This window comes from Rhinoderma darwinii, chromosome 1 (genome assembly GCF_050947455.1).
Source record: "Rhinoderma darwinii isolate aRhiDar2 chromosome 1, aRhiDar2.hap1, whole genome shotgun sequence".
Classification (NCBI taxonomy): Eukaryota; Metazoa; Chordata; class Amphibia; order Anura; family Rhinodermatidae; genus Rhinoderma; species Rhinoderma darwinii.
This window is the reverse complement of record NC_134687.1, coordinates 362,281,296-362,298,928: the sequence shown is the minus strand read 5'-3', so window position 1 is coordinate 362,298,928 and position 17,633 is coordinate 362,281,296. Positions and strand designations below refer to the sequence as shown.

The window sequence follows — 17,633 nt, the reverse complement described above, 5'->3', positions numbered from 1 at the left end:
AAAGCAAGTAATAAAAACAGAAATTCCTAAAAGAACCCTAAATGTTTGCCTCTCCTAAATATACAGCGACGCTGCTTCCCTAAAAGAAAAAAGTGATGTACAGAAAAATAAAATCCTAAATAAATCCTGCATTTTACCTTACAATTCACCCCAAAAAAATTTGGAATATGTGACGGTATGATATATTTCAAAACAGGGACTTATGCATAGACCAGGGTAATATATCCAATATCGTGACTCACTTCGCTGTCCTCGTTTGCTGCAGACCCGGCACCTTTTTTTGGGGTATTTTTGGTTCGGTGTTGAATGGATGAGGTGTAAAAAATGTTTTTCAACAAGTCGGCGTACATCCTCTGACTCATGGACTACGCTCTGGTCTGCAGATTGAAATAGGAGATCTTCAATCACTTTCTCCTGAAATTCAAAGAATGTCGCCCTGCCCGCTGATTTTTTGTACAGGACAAATGCATTGTGCATTGCAACCTGGATGAGGTATATTGCCACTTTCTTATACCACGTTCTGGTTTTTCTTTTAACCAGATAAGGTTGTAACATCTGGTTGCACAAATTTACCCGATCCATGAATTTGTTATAACCGATGACACACAGGCTTTTGTCTATCTGCAGAGGCCCCACGTTCTCTAACAGTTGCTGTTGCATTTGTATGGGTAGTGCTGATCATGTAGACGTCCTTTTAAAGCCAGCGACTTCTCAATTTGAAAAGTGCATGACTCCTCTTTTGGTAGTTTTTTTATTTACAAGTTGACATGGGAAACCTTTGCAATTCCTCCGTATTGTACCACAGGCTCCGGGGTTGGCACCTTGCAGGGCACTAAACAATGGTACACTGGTATAAAAGCTGTCAGTGTATACATGATACCACTTGTGTATGAAAGGGCCCATTAAATCCCACACGATCTTACAAGTGGTACCAATATTTGGAGGGCACCCTGGTGGATTCAATTCACTGACTTTACCCTCGCAGATCGCACACGTGTAGCCAGTAGTGCTTTCACATAACTTATAGAACTTTACCCCGTACTTTGCACTTTTTGATGGTATGAATTGGCGGAATGAGAGATGCCCTTTGAAATTTAGAGATTCATCCACTGCTACATTTTGTCCAGGGATATATGCTCCTAAAAAGGAGGAATTAAGAAAATTTAACAAATTTATACAACCGGTCACGGCTTCTGTCGCTGGAAGGGGGTGCCTGTAGGTTGTCACTAAAGTTGGGAAATCGCATAAGTATTTCGTACCTGCTGCGGGACATAATGCCAGAAAAAAATGGGGGTGTCATGTATAGGGCTTGATGCCCAATATGACATAATAGAGGTTTTTTTTTATGATTCCGATGTTAAGGGTGAGGCGCAGATTTTTTTTATTTCGGTTTCATTTTTGGGATTCCACAACCTGGCATAAAGAGACGAAGGCTTGTTTGCAATGTACTGCTGGCATACACATTTGTTTCCTGCACAATATGTTCCAAAACTTGGTCCGTAATAACATTTTTAAAATAATTTAGTGGTGAAAATTACTGACATTGGGATTTATGCCAGGAGTAGCAATAAAGATATTTGTAGTGGGAGTAAATAAACTTTTGGGTTCCCACACTAAATCTTCTTGGTGGGGTTGAGCAATTTCAGTGGCTTCACTTTGAATGGACGTTGTGGCAACTGCTTCGTCTCCCATATCACTGGTACTGGGTCTCATTTCAATAGAATCCCTTGAAGCGACACTTTCGCTGTCCAGTTAAATGTCAACGTCAGATGCTGAATCCGTATCTGAATATTAGCATCTGATAGGCTTCCTCAACACTGTATCTTCTGGCAGCCATAATGATTATGCAGTCTAAACGGCAAATAATAAATTTAACTAGCAGTTTAAGGTTTTTTTTTATCAACTAAGAACACTAAAGGAATTAAAGTTTTTTTTTCAGTTTTTTTTTTTAATCAAAGCTAAACCCTCTACCTAACACAAAACAATAAACCCAAGCCCAAACCAGCACCCTACGACATCAGCATCCCTTAAACTGAATATATTTGACAGACCCCAAGTATATACAGTAAATATACTTTTATATATAAATTTGATGGGGTTATAAAATCTACCAGTTAACGCAAAAAAACAAAACACCATCACCCCCTTGGGGGCGGCCAGCAAAATCTTAAATGACACGGGGGGGGGGGTCAAGTGGGGGCTCTTTTCAATACGAAAACAATGCCGCAATAGATTTTGAGATAGGATTTTTTTCGCTGAGATATTTATCTTTAAAGTTATCTCCACTATCGGCTACCGCCGGTGTTCGCATTACCCAAAATGTTCAGCGCGGGTAAAATCCTGAATGTGTGTGGGCGCGTGTGTGTGTGTGTGTGTGTGTGTGTGTGTGTGTGTGTGTGAGAGCGAGCTTGGGAATGTCACATCAAGGTGACTTTTTAAATTACGTATTATTACAATCGGTCTCGGCGATACAAAATGGACCCTGTCTACGATTATAACATGATTTCATGTGTACACATTTCGGTAGTCGCTTGTGAGTTTCAGAATCTCAAAATCGATAGCGCCATTGTTTTCGTATTGAAAAGAGCTTTCAAATGAGCCCCCACTCGACCCCCCCCCCCCCGTGCCAGTTAAGATTTTGCTGTCCCCGCCCACCCACCCAAGGGTGTATTTTTGTAACTGTGTGAGGGACACAAGTGATTTTATGATAGGACACTAACACTGGTATCTGCTTCTCTCCACAGCTAGAACAGAGTGAGGAGAAAAAGTTAAATATTTTTACTTTTATTTTACTGTAGTGATCACTATGATTGGCTATCATAGCGAACACTAAGATCAGGAACCAATGCTATTTGCTCCTGATCACAGCTCTAAGAACAGACTGGTAGCAACAGCTCGTTCTTAGAGCAGGAGCTGTCATTTAGACACTCCCCGTATACAGTAACAGCATGTGATCGCTGTGATTGGCTTTCACAGCGGTCACATGATGTTCGAATGAAATCGGCCGGTCCTGATGGCTGCACTAAGAACCGGACCTGATACTTACAGCCATCTTCAACAGGGTGCCGCCAAAAGACGTCGCTGTAGACTGAGTACCTGCACCGCCTGCCGTCAAAAGACGGTGGGCGGTCGTTAAGGGGTAAATAAACTTGATGTGAGAGCTACCCCAGCCAGAAAACTGGGGTAGAAAAGTTTATACATTTCCTCTAGTGTGTTCACAGTTTTGGTCACCTACAGTCCTCGACCCAAATTTTGGAGACGGACACAAATTTTGGTTTTCAAAGTTTGCTGCTTCAGTTTTTTACATCTTTGTCAGATGGTATACTGAAGTACAACTATAAGCATTTCATACATACAAACACCCCTCCCCCAGCTGATTAGTGTATGACATTACATTACATTTATCAGGGGATCACATTTAAGGAATTGTTTTACCATGCTTTCAAAGTGAGAGGTTCTCTTTTACCCCCTTACCGACATTTGAGGCTGATACATACAGAGTGGGTGTCAGCTGTAAATTACAGCTGAAGCCCTGCTCTAACGGCCAGGATTAATAGCGAATAGATGTCATGATTAATAGCGATCGCGACATCTAAGTCATTAAGGGGAGGGCCCCCTCTGTTACCCCATCACTCCCATCGTAACATGATGGCGGGGTGCCAATGGGTTCTCATTGCAGATCTACCATGGTGGTCCTCCCCTTGCAGGGCTTAAAAGGACGATGCAAAATGCACAGTACATAAGTATTGCAGTGTATTGTGCATGTTCAAGTCCCAAAAATTCTATTTTTTTCCCTAAATACGTGTTAATAATAAAAAAAAACAACTAATTATTATCACCACATCCATAATGATCTGAACTATTACAATATAATGTTATTTATCCCTGAATGTTGTAAAAATTATTATTTTTTTTTAAAAGAACTTAAAAGTTGTATGTCCCCCAAAATGGTATTAATAAAAATTAAAGCTTGTCCCGCAGAAATCCGTCCCTCCGAGAGCTCCAAGGACGGAAAAATTAAAAAGTTATGGCTTTTAAAAAGGAGTTAAAAAACTAAAATTAAAAGTGGCTCCAAAGAGATGGGGGTAAAAGAGTTTTGATACGAAATTGAAAGTGGTAAATTGCTTGGCAGTTCTGTTTCACTCCATAATTTTCTATGATGTCTTTTATGAGCTGTCAGTCAGTGCTAACTAAATTGAAAAGGGATGTATGCAACATCCACTATCCCCAAGAAGTCTATGAAGTGGCACTAGTCTCATCTACCAGCCGGGTCGATGGCTGCACATGTAAATAAATATTTTATTTGTCCCTCCACCTAAACATTCTACATGATATTGGAAGTTTAATATTTTTCAATATAACCCACATTGTTTTCTACCCTCACTAGCAGTGCACAGCCTAAATTTGTCAGACATCCATACATGTAAATAAAATCGCTCCATGGAGGTCTATTATATTATTGTGGATAGACTGCTATGCTTTTTTCCTTCTGCCTGAACGTAGCATGAAAACAGTCCATAGACCGTGTGGCCCAGAATAATAATTCAGATGGAATAATCAAGGGAAAACATTAGCGTCTTTCATAATTATAATAACATTGCAAAGTCCTGATATACTGGGTCACAAGCTGCATTATGCATTTTGTTTCCTTCAATGTAAGCAGAACTAGAGCGCATGTCACAATTTCAGCAAATATTCATAAATATTCCCATCAAGTAGCATACCTGTACCTCTATTACATTGATATTTGTCTTTCAAAGGCACTAGATTTAAAGGAACACTAAACCCAAAAATGAATTATAAAAATTAACTGGAAGAAAACTTTCCCCCAGTGTTTTTCAGTCTGCAGGATCATCTGCATGTTCTTTAAGCAAACAGTCTTATAGAAATCTTGCAGAATTTCCTTCTGATCTGTTCCATTTTTTTGTTGGTAAATGGCTGAGAGAGCGGGGCTTAGCTAAGCGGTGTCCTATTGCAGAGGGGGGAGGTTCCTGCTACAGCCAGTTGTCTTGCAGACCGACACAGAATTGCTTAAAGATAGAGGTGGGGGGTGGCTAATTTCTAGGTCACAGAATTTGTTATATATTTCTTAGTATTAATTCCAATTTGAGACAGGATAGGGTCAAATGAAAAAGAGAAGATTAAGGGGCAGTTCACATGTTGCATAAATACTGCGGATTTTCCGCAACGGACATTGTTGCCGAAAATACGCAGCATAATATAGTAGCAGCAAAGTGGATGAGCGAAAACAAATCTCATTCACACGCTGCGTAAATACTGAGCTGAAAAAACACATATGGTGCAGAATTGTATTAGTGTAAACGCTGCTTATTTATTGCGTGTTTTCCCCATTGAATACAATAGCGAGGTAAAACAGCAGTTGCGTTTCTTGTGGCGCATTCGCAGTAAATGCACCACAAAAAAAGCAACTCAGAGAAGAGAAAATCTTATACTTACCCAGAAGTCTGTTTCTTCCTTCAGGCCCGTCTCCTGGGATGACCTTTCATCCCATGTGACCGACGCAGCCAATCACGCTGCAGGGTTCCCCTGGGATGAAACGTCATCCCAGGAGGCCGGCCTGCCAGCAAAATTCTGCAGTTTTCCCCAGCGGTAACAGTTTGGCCAACAGGGCCAACAGGGCGCATGCGCAGTGTAACTTTACGCAGCGTTTCCGTCCTATGTGAACTCAGCCTAAGGGTATGTGCACACGACCTACTTTCAGACGTAATGGAGGCGTTTTACGCCTTGAATTATGCCTGAAAAGACGGCTCCAAAACATCTGCCCATTGCTTGCAATGGGTCTTACGATGTTCTGTTCAGATGAGGTGTAATTTTACGCATCGCTGTCAAAAGACGGCGCGTAAAAATACGCCCGCATCAATGAAGTGCAGGATACTTCTTGGGACGTTATTGGAGCCGTTTTTCATTGACTCCAATGAAGAACAGCTCCAATTACGCCCTTAAAAGACGCCGCAAGTACATGCAAAAACATCTGAAATTCAGGAGCTGTTTTCGCCTGAAAACAGCTGCCTAATTTCAGACGTATTTTGCGTCTGCGTGTGAACATACCCTTAGAGAGGAATTGCTCTGACTTTTCACATTTTTTTTGTGAATTTTCTGTTTAGTGTTCCTTCAATGGGGCATAAGGCGATCATAGGTAAGATTATTTGGTTGGGACGCTCCCTCTAAGCCAGAGCTGTTACAAAGGGCGGCTACTGCTCTACCGGACTTAAGGAGAATGAGTATTGTAACTGGTTATCATTTGAATGGGTGCTGTGCTATGCAATGCAACAAGAGACAGGTACTTTTAGTATCTCATATTAGGGCTGGGTGATTTTGCCAAAAAATAGAATCTAGATTTTTTTCAACACTATGGACGATTTTCGAATTGAATCTCGATTTTTCAGATTTTTGTTAAACTGAAAAAAAAAATACCAAGAATATGGTATTTATGGTACATTGCTAGTAAACAAGGAGAAAACGGCTTCTGAATTTCAGACGTTTTTGCATGTACCCGCGTTTTTCGCTGCGTCTTTTACGGACGTAATTGTAGCTGTTCTTCGTTGGAGTCAATGAAAAACTGCTCCAAAAAGTCCCAAGAAGTGTCCTGCACTTTTGACAGCGCCGTCTTTTGACAGTGATGCGTAAAATTACACCTCGTCTGCACAGAACATCGTAAAACCCATTGCAGGCAATGGGCAGATATTTGCAGACGTATTGGAGCCGTCTTTTTAGACGTAATTCGAGACGTAAAATGCCTCCATTACGTCTGAAAATAGGTCGTGTGCACATACCCTTAAGAAGCTATAGGGTGGCTGTAGGGTTGCTATAGCTTCTTAATCCTTGAAATGCAGCAGGAATTGAATGGGTTAAGAAGCTGCCCGGGAGAACGGGACTCCGTATAAAACAATGTCTGGACTCCGTTACACACAGAGTTAGCAAACCACAGTCCTCTCACTCCTGCTCCTGTTCATTGTCGGCATTCATTAAAGTAGATGCGCTGTGCGGCTTGTCTGCTTGTTAATAAAGCTTTTTTTTTCCTCTCCTGAAATGGGGGCAGGGCCTGTAACGATTTCACGATTCTAGGCAAATCCAGAATCGTTATAGCTTGAAATGGCAAATTAATTTGATTAATCGCCCAACCCGATTTCAAATTATATACAAAGTGCAACAAACACAATTTATAATGTATTATTAACCCCTTCAGGATGCAGCCCTTTTTCAAATTTTCCCTTTTGTTTTTTTCTCCCCACATTTCAAAAGCTATAATTTTTTTATTTTTCCGTCTATATCGCCATACGAGGGCTTGTTTTTTCCAGGACAAGTTGTAGTTTTTCATGGCACCATTTATTGTACTGCATATTGTACTGGGAAGCTGAAAAAAATATATTTGTGGGGTGAAATGGGCAAAAAACAGCAATTACATCATATTTTGGGGGGTTTTGTTTTTACGGCATCCAACAGGCGGTAAAAACGACATATTCACCTTATTCTACAGGTTGATACGATTACGGCAATATCTCAAATTTATGTGTTTTGTTTTATGTTTTACCACTTTTAAAAAATATAAAACCATTTGCTAAATGAAAAAAATCTTCTGAGAGCCATAACTTTTTTATTTTTCCATCAAATTAGCGGTGTGACAGCTTAAGTTTTGCGGGGCGAGCTGTAGTTTTCACGGATACCGTTTTGAGGTATATGCGACTTTTTTATCATTTTCTATTTCATTTTTTTGGAGCGCCAAGGTGACCAAAAAAGAGCAATTTGCGTGTTTTATATATATATTTTTTACAGCATTCACCGAGCGGGTTAAACAACCCTATATTGTGATAGTTCTGACTTTTACGGACACGGCGATATCAGCTATGTTAACTTTTATTTTTTTTAACATTGATTTAGGGGAAAAATGTGAAAAGGGTTGTTTTTTGAACTTTTAATACTTTATTGTTTTTGGAACATAACAAGAATCTTTATTTAACTGTTTTTTACTTTTTTTTATTATTCCCCCTAGGAGACTTGAAGCAGCGATCGTTGGATCGCTTGCATGACATACTGCAATACTAATGTATTGCAGTATATTGTGATTCTGACAGTCTCAATTGAAAGCCCTGCCAGTTGCAGAGCTTCAAAGGAGTACAAAGATGGCAGACCTGGGGGCTTTTGTTCGGCCCCCAGGTTGCCATAGCAACCGTTGTAACCGGCCGATCGTGCCGCAGGGGGGGGGGGCGCGATCGTGTGTTTGAGGGGGCGCCCCCTGATTCTAACACTTTAAATTCTGCGGTCGCGATTGATCGCGGCATTTAAGGTGTTGCAGGGAGCCGTCACCTGCTGTGTATGGAGCGAGCTCAGCCCGTGAGCTCGCTCCATACTTCCCCTTAACCCTCATCACGTACAGTTACGTGATTTTGTGTGAAGGGGTTAAAGGGTTATTCTCATCACAAAAAAAATATGGCATATCGCATCGATTACATCACTACTGCTTTAATTGCGGTATGAGGCCGAATAGGTTTAAAGGTGAAAAATAAACTAAAGCTGGGTTTATACAGGCAGATTTCTGCCTATAGCGAACGCTGATTAACTATATAACGAGTAGATTGGCGCATATTTACACAGGAAGATGTGCTATCAAAAACTATTATTTCTAAAGGGGTTTTCCCACGAGGGACGTTTTATGACATGTCCACAGGATAGGTCATGAATGTCAGATAGATCCCATCTAATGAGACCCGCACCGATCTCTATAACGGGGCCCCCTAAACCCCGTTCTAGCTTTGTCTGCTATCACTGACTCCCGGTCACTTCCTGACTTTATGGTCAGGAGTTACGAAAACAGCGTAGCTCGCCGAGCTACGCTGTTTTCTTAACTCCCATATTAGTGAATAGCAGTTACGGGAGCAGCGTAGCATGCGAGCTATGCTGTTTCCGTAACAGCCATTCAGTTCTATGGGGCTTACGAAAACAGCGTAGCTCAGCGAGATACACTGTTTTCACTTTTATGGTCGGAAATCAGTCGACACACAGAGGTAGAACGGGGTTTAGGGGCCCCGTTCTAGAGATGTGGGACCCACATCTATCTGACATTTATGAGATATCCTGTGCATATATCACAAATGTCCCTCGTGGGAAAACCCCTTTAAGGCTGTGTAAAAGATCCAAAAAGCAGAAAAACGAGTGTTTGCTTGTTTGTTGGCTAATCTCTGTCATGTTTACACAGGCAAATGATCGGCAATGAGCGTTCTTACCCCTTTAGGGAATAATTTCTGGGATTCTTTTACATTTTTTTTGTCTGCAATTTTTACATTTAGTGTTCTTTAAAACTCTGCTGCTGCGTAGCTGTCTTAAAGCCAAAATCAAGTATATTAGAAAGTGTGATGGCTTTAGGTGGAAGAGCTGCATTTCTGATTGTTATGCCTGTGGACAGCTTTATTTACACCACGGCGTCGCAGGTTAAAGGGGATTTTTGTCATGGAGTTGATGGAATAGGTTACTTGTAGATGTTAATACTAAAATTATAATATTAAGCTATTTATCGGGACTCTTGCTTAAAGGGCTTTTCTTCATGACCCCACTGTCTTATTTTCACACATCATACTTATTCCCTAACAGCCATTTGTCATATCTATGTAGTAAATGGGGTCGTGTGTGTGTGTGTGTGTGTGTGTGTGTGTGTGTGTGTGTGTGTGTGTGTGTGTGTGTGTGCACACGAGGCATTTAGTGTCCACTCCTAAGCTAAACTGCTTGACGCTACTAAGCAATCTTGTATATCTGTGCCACTCCAACATTTTATGAACTGGACTGGATCTATGTTTCTAATTGGTATCCATTGGGCTAGATAAACTTAAAATTCTGATGCCACGCAAAAATAGTCCACTGAAACGCTTTTAATATTGCAACTGATCAGTAAGCTTTTACAGGACCGCTTTAAGTTTGTTTACAGCTAGGGCTATTGAAATGGTGCGGTCAAATAGCGTTTTTGTGAAATCGCTTCAAGACCAATGCATTTTGCAGCAATTTTGGGTTAATATGGCAATAAACCACACTTTAACCCCACGGTGTGAATAAGCCTGAAGTGTTTTAATTATGGTTACGTTTATAAACTTTTGACAGACCCGTTTATTAAACAAGACCTAGAATTAAACAGGTTAAATGCTTTCATTTTACTTAGGCCTCATTCACACTTAAAAAGTTGAAATTCTTATTCGTTCTGTACATTTCCTACCCCAAAGTGCTGCTAATGAAACTAAATATCCAAATTTCCATTTTCTCTTTTGTATGGGCATGCTTTTTTTTCTTTTTCTTTTTTGAACACTTGCCATATTCATGTTTTATCAGATCCATACAGTTCAATTTGTTTTACCACATAATTTAATGGATTCTGTATTATATTATACATCTGTATGATATTTGTATCTACTACATGGGGGAAAATACTAATGACTGTACAAATAAAAAATCAAAGAAAAATACCGAAATGCCTTGTAGTTTAAAGAGCAGAATACTGATCTAAAGACTTAAGCTATATTCACACGACCGTGATACAAAAATGTCCATTTAAAACTGATCAACTGTCAGTTTTTCATGGCCATTTTGCATCAGGGTGTCTCTAAATTTTCATCCATGTCCAGTCAGTCTGTCCGTTTTTTTTTTAACGCTGGCTTCTGGTCTGACACCTAGTACTGCCTTGAGTAGTTGCCCCATTCCAGTAACCAGGTTCTTTTAATAGGTGACTTTTTCTGAATTTCCACTTTTAAATAAGTAGATATTTTAATTAGTATTTCTATCTTTTTGTTTGCAGTGTTCATGCAGCAGTGACATGGTAAAAATATCAATGGACATATTTGTAAAAACGTTTCAGCCAGAGAAGTATGAGATTTGGAAAAAAGGGAAAGACATCTATACTATTGACCACACAAAACCTACCATTGAATCAACACCGGAAGTGGATTCATGGATGAATAAAAGGAGAAGAAGAAGGAGGAATTCTTTAAAGGGGTATATTTGAACTATTATTTCTGTGTTTCTTAACTATACTTATTCACGTATTTGTTAAATGCAGTGTAAAAAATGCTATTACTGGTTTATATGTAATGTTTTTGTTTGCAAAACTCAATGCCCAAACGTAGGGCTAGGCGATTTTGCCCCTGCCCTCCTCAAAAAAAAAAAAAAAACAACACTTTTATGACTAACTTTTGATTATAATCTTGATTAATTATTATTATTTTTTTTAATGAACTATAAAACATTCCAAGACATACGGCTGGGTGACGTGGCCAAAAAAATAAAATCTCACTAGAATCGCCTCACATTTCTGACGTGGGACTGGAAACAAGGAGTCCCGGAGCCCGTAGAATTCACTGCCACTGGGCCAGCAGGGCGCTTAAATAGTCAGGGAAAGCTCGCTATGGAGTTGACTGCTTCCTCAGCCTAAGGCCTAATTCACACAAGCGTGTTAAACGTCCGTGTGACGGCTGTTGAAACAGCGGCTGTACCACGGACCTATGTAATTCAATGTGGCCGTTCACACTGCCGTTGTTTCAACGGACCGTGTGAAGGGTCCGTGGGAAAATATGACATGTCCTATCTTTTCACACATCCCTCCATAGACTCTCACCTAAAGGGAATCCAAGACATCGCGTCCCGCAGCGCCGAGCACGGAGGCACCTCAGCCGTGAAAAACTATCGTTTTTCACGTCCGAGGTGTTCAACGCTCGTGTGAATTAGACACTTAGCATATGACTGTATATTTAGGAGTAACGTGGCGGAGCGCTTAAGTATGAAATTGGGGGTGGATGATGTAAAGCGGAAGGTAGGTAGTGGTCATAGGGATATTATGGGAGAGATCTTGTCATATTAGAACTTTTGATATCATTCAGAGAAGGTCAGTAATTGACAGAACCAAGAGATGAATAGAACCATATAGGGATGTCACGATACCAGAATTTGGACTTCAATACCGATACTTCGTTTAGTATTGCGATTTCGATACCGATTCGATACTTTGCCAACAGTAATAAAAAAAAAAAAGTTCTTTCGTTTTCTGATGTGAGGCGCGTGGTGTGATAATGAATTTAAACTCCATGTGCCTCACATTAATAGTAATTAACCCCATCATGTTTATCAGTCATAATGGGTTAATATGTAAGGTACATGATGGGGTTAATTACTATTAATGTGAGGCACATGGAGGTTAAATTCATCACACCTCGTGCCCCACAATAAGTTATAGAAAGCAGTTTTTATTTTTATTTTTTTACAGTGTACACATCATGTGGTGCAGGTTATTACGGCCGTGCCAATACCCAATATGTGAATACTTTATGTATTGAGACTTATTTTAATGTTTAGGGTATGTGCACACACACTAATTACGTCCGTAATTGACGGACGTATTTCGGCCGCAAGTCCCGGACCGAACACAGTGCAGGGAGCCGGGGTCCTAGCATCATACTTATGTACGATGCTAGGAGTCCCTGCTTCGCTGCAGGACCACTGTCACGTACTGAAAGCATGATTACAGTACGGGACAGTTGTCCTGCAGCGAGGCAGAGACTCCTAGCATCGTACATAAGTATGATGCTAGGAGCCCGGCTCCCTGCACTGTGTTCGGTCCGGGACTTGCGGCCGAAATACGTCCGTAAATTACGGACGTAATTAGTGTGTGTGTGCACATACCCTTATTGTAAAAAAGGTGTATGTGTATTTTTTTTTTCATTTAATATTACTTTGTTTTTACTTTATTTTTAAACTTTAATGTACGGATATATATCTATATGCCAGTACATTAGCCTGTGTACTCATAGTATACAGACAGTTGTTAGGACATATCTAAGTATGCCCTAACAATAGGAAATATGGTATGACAGCCCTGGGGTCCTTCAATGGACCTTGGGCTGTCTGCCCATATATGGTATGTCCCTCAATTGCGTCACAAGGAATTTCTGTGACGCGATCCATGGGCATCCCCCCTTCTCACTTCCTCTTGAATGCTGCAGTCAGCTTTGATCACAGCATTCAGGGGAATAACGGCGGAGATGAGAGGTTTCTTTGATCTCTGCCGTTATAGAGTGGGGCTGTGGCTGTGTAATACAGCCATTGCCCCACTCCTGACAGTAAGTGCACGTGCGGTCAGCATGAGGTGATGCGGCCGGCACTGCACTAGAATAAGCGGCGGCGCAGGCACTGAGGACAGAACAGGGGGGTGTTTTGCAGTCCGCCTGCCATGTTCTGTCTTCCGTGCCGCCGCTCATTAGTGCAGCGCCGGCCGCATCAAATCATCCTGACGGCGCGCACATGTCAGGAGCGGGGCAATGACTATTACACAGCCGCAGCCCCGCTCTTATACATTCATGTATTACTATACTGAGCTGTGCGGGCGCACAGATAAGTATCGATATACATGAAATAACGGTATCGAACCGTTTGGGGATGCAGAGTATCGAAACAGTATCGAAGTTTCGATGCATCGTGCATCCCTAGAACCATCAGGGTCTAGGCATCTCATGGATGGAGATGTTTAATATGTGCAAAAATGTGGTACCAAAACCTTAGTATTATTATTGAATTTGTTTTGTGCATGGTACAAGTGGAGAATTTAGCCGCTCTGGACCAGATTTCCCAACATTCACATGTTGAAAACTCTCTGCCTAAAATTAAATCCTATTTAGTCATGTAAGCATGCTTAGGGGAAGTTCACACAGAGTTTTTTGTCGCGGAAACAGTGGCGCAAAATGCGGCCGAAAATACCTCCCATTGATTTCAATGGGAGGCGGTTTTTACCCGCGAGCGGGAGAAAGAAAGGACATGCCCTGTCTTCGGGCGTTTAAGCCTCTGACCTCCCATTGACATCAATGGAAGGCAGAGAAAGCGTATTTCACTGCGTTTTATGCCCGCGATGCTCAATGACCGCAGGCAAAAAACGCTGCAAAAATCAGTGTGCAGACAGAGGAAAATCTGCCTCAAACGTCCAAACGGAAGATTTTCCTCCTGCAAAAAACTGTGTGAACCCAGCCTTAGGGAATGTTCACACGTGGCGGAATTCTGCAGACACTGTCCGCATCAATGGCGCACATAATCTGCGTTGCAGATTCCGTTGCGCCTTTGCCTAAAATGTGAAGTAAAATGCTGCGGATTAGTCGTTGCGGATTCAGGCGAAGAGTACTTCCTGCTGTCTTTTAAAACATTCCATCTCAGTCTGGCTGTAGACCTCGACACACATAGGTCCAGCCAGAATGATGAAATGTCCTGATCATGAAAGCAATCCGCAACGCAACACACATAACATCTGCGGATTTCATTGCGGAATTCTGCATCTCCATAGGGGTTGTGTGCCATAGAATATTATTCAGGTGGAAAGGGACTTAATATGTTGAAAAAAATAATGATCGCATACTTTGCTGTAACAAAATTGGTTTCATAATATATTCCTTTTAACTGAGATGCTCTCTCATTGACAAGTACTGTCAGTTCTGATCTAATATTCCTTGGCTATATTCACGCTCACCTTTTGTCATAGCAAAGTCCCAAAGGTTATTTATACCAACCTTTGAGAACTTGAGGAACTTTGATAGAGGCTTAGCAAGTCCCCGAATCAGACCGTGATCTATAACATAATAAATTCCAAACACTATCAGCACACAAAAAAATGACATTTTTGTGCTATTTTATTAAGGTGAAAGGCGTTTATATTAGAAGCTGTTTTATCTTATCCACGCCAGACATTCTAATCTGACAGCAGTATCTTCCATTACAGCCTTCAGCATACCACATCTCGTTCTAGGAGGCTTAAGACTCAGGAGGACAAGAAAGTATCAGCCATGGTAGTCGGGGCAGAAATCATAGCTACTGAAGCTGCTACAGATTGTTTCAAGGTCAATGAAAAACCCGCAGAAAATTCAGAGCTAGTAAACAAAGACGAGCCTTCAGGGGATGAGGAGAACATTAGAGAAGTGCATCCGGATCACTTTTTATTGAATAATATCCAGGCCCCAGGTGAGATAAGGACTGATTACGTTTCTTTGATAAGTTGTAGGTAGTTAAAGTTCCGGTGTCCAACCTTGTGTCCTGTGTAGTAAAGCTTGAAGTGCAGTAAATTAAGGTTTTCAGTTGTAAAATTAGATTATAAAAAGTCTGTTTTAAAATATGAAACCCCCGAAGACATAGTTTCTGTTTTTCAAACTAGCTTATATAATTTGCTGTGCTCTTTGCTTTTAGCGTATAAAACTTACAAGTGCAGTACATGCCTTTTTACATCTAAGAAACGGTGCTTTTCAGTAATGGTAACCACCTTGGAATGAAAGAAAAAACACAAAAGCCAAAAAGGTGAAAACTTAGACAATAAATCCTCATATCATAAAGGGTATGACATTGTCCCACTGTTAATGTGTGTGTCTATATACATCCACCCTCTTTAAGCCCAATTTATTGAGAACCTACATAATACTTTGTTGAACCACCTTTTACCCTTTCTCGTTCGTTGTAATGTCTGACATTGTACTGTATGTCATGAGGCTGCGAACTGACTTCATCCCTGATTTAGATTTAGTGTTCGTTACACTGCTGTATGTATTTTTGGCTAACAAGTCTAACAACCCTCTGCTCAACTTCTGCTTCTAATATCCGTTTGCCAACATAGGCATCGTGTTCAGTCCGTGTTTTTGTCTTATGCTCCACTCTCTGAAAACGACTGCTCTGGAATATAACAGTGCTTCATGCAGCCACAACTATCTCACATTCAACGTTTGTGAGATCACGTTTAGATATTAAGTCTTGTACTACACACCCTGGCAGCTGTTGAATACTTTTACGGTCACTTTTATACCTCCCAGTGATCTGACCCCAGTAATTGCTCCATAATCCTCAAATTGCATATAATAATGTACTGGTCAAACAGTGCTTGTACTGTGACAGGGAACTGAATAAGCAGTTCATTGTCATTAAAAACTCATATTGACTGCTCGTGAGTCACCAAAAGTAAGCCACTGCTTCTGTATTTGTGCGCTAGCTAGGGAACTACCATTGCCAGGGAACTCTGTGACGTCACAGTCATTCCCTGTGTGAGAGAGGGGTGTAGGCATGCAGAGAAACCACATCTGTCTTTTCTGCTTGTCTCTCTATACCAGTGGCAGATTACAATATAGGTGGATTGGGCGGCCAAAGTGCCCATATAATAATCTGCCACTCAAAGCTGAAGAGGGAGATAGTAGCCAAGGCAGCCTACCCCTTCTCAATCCTCCCTCTCCCTTATAAGAGGCCCCTGAAGCTCCACCTTTTTTAATCCTGCAGCGATGTTCTACTAAGAGCTTCCCTTCCCTTCCCTGTAGAGCGTCTGTTCAATGATGCACGGCTCTTGAGTGCCATCACCATGGAAACTAGGACACTCCTGTGGCTCAGGAACCTCCAGCTCCCTCACCAGTCCTGGGCCTGGCGCTGTGACCTGCCTGAACGGGAAACACAAGACAGCCCTCTCTGGGGGGACTTATGAAACAAACATGGAAGTTAGGGAGGACACCAGGAGCATGCAGGACCCCAATCACACTGGGGATGAGGTATTCCTTAAGGTAGAGAGGGTAAAGGGAGGAGAGCTTCTAGCTCTATCTACCTAGCTCTATCTACCTAGCTCCATCTACCTAGCTCCATCTACCTAGCTCCATCTACCTAGCTCCATCTACCTAGCTCCATCTACCTAGCTCCATCTACCTAGCTCCATCTACCTAGCTCCATCTACCTAGCTCCATCTACCTAGCTCCATCTACCTAGCTCCATCTACCTAGCTCCATCTACCTAGCTCCATCTACCTAGCTCCATCTACCTAGCTCCATCTACCTAGCTCCATCTACCTAGCTCCATCTACCTAGCTCCATCTACCTAGCTCCATCTACCTAGCTCCATCTACCTAGCTCCATCTACCTAGCTCCATCTACCTAGCTCCATCTACCTAGCTCCATCTACCTAGCTCCATCTACCTAGCTCCATCTACCTAGCTCCATCTACCTAGCTCCATCTACCTAGCTCCATCTACCTAGCTCCATCTACCTAGCTCTATATATATATATATATATATATATATATATATGGGTGAATACATTTTGGGTGGGTATGGGTGAATACATTTTGGATGTTTCTATACTACTGGAGTGCTGCCTCTTCTTTTGGATTGTGAGATTATATTAGATATATATATATATATATATATATATATATATATATATATATATATATTATAATCTCACAATCCAAAAGAAGAGGCAGCACTCCAGTAGTATAGAAACATCCAAAATGTATTCACCCAACATACAGGAAATGTTTCACCTTCCTGTTGAAGGCATTTTTACAGCTTGAAAATGCCTTCGATGGGAAGGTGAAACGTTGCCTGTATATTGGGTGAATACATTTTGGATTTTTCTATAGTACTGGAGTGCTGCCTCTTCTTTTGGATTGTGGTTGAACTTGTTTGGGGTCTCTGGTCCAGATTCCTCCAAGGATAGCACCCACCACATGCTACAGTGCAGCTTCTACACCCCGTTTGTTCTTTTTTATATATATATATATATATATATATATATATATATATATATATATATAATTTCTTTTTTTTTTATATATTTTTTTATTTATATATATATAGTTCAAATAGA

General features: G+C 41.1%; 1 protein-coding gene across 1 annotated transcript in view; it reads left to right on the top strand.

The window, feature by feature from the left end:
• KDM4C (lysine demethylase 4C) overlaps positions 1-17,633 on the top strand; it is a 563,556-nt gene that overhangs the window by 278,740 nt on the left and 267,183 nt on the right. The window contains exons 9-10 of the mRNA XM_075827279.1: positions 10,796-10,992; positions 14,750-14,988. Of these exons, the coding sequence (XP_075683394.1) occupies positions 10,796-10,992; positions 14,750-14,988 (436 nt within the window). The remainder of the gene's footprint in view (positions 1-10,795; positions 10,993-14,749; positions 14,989-17,633) is intronic.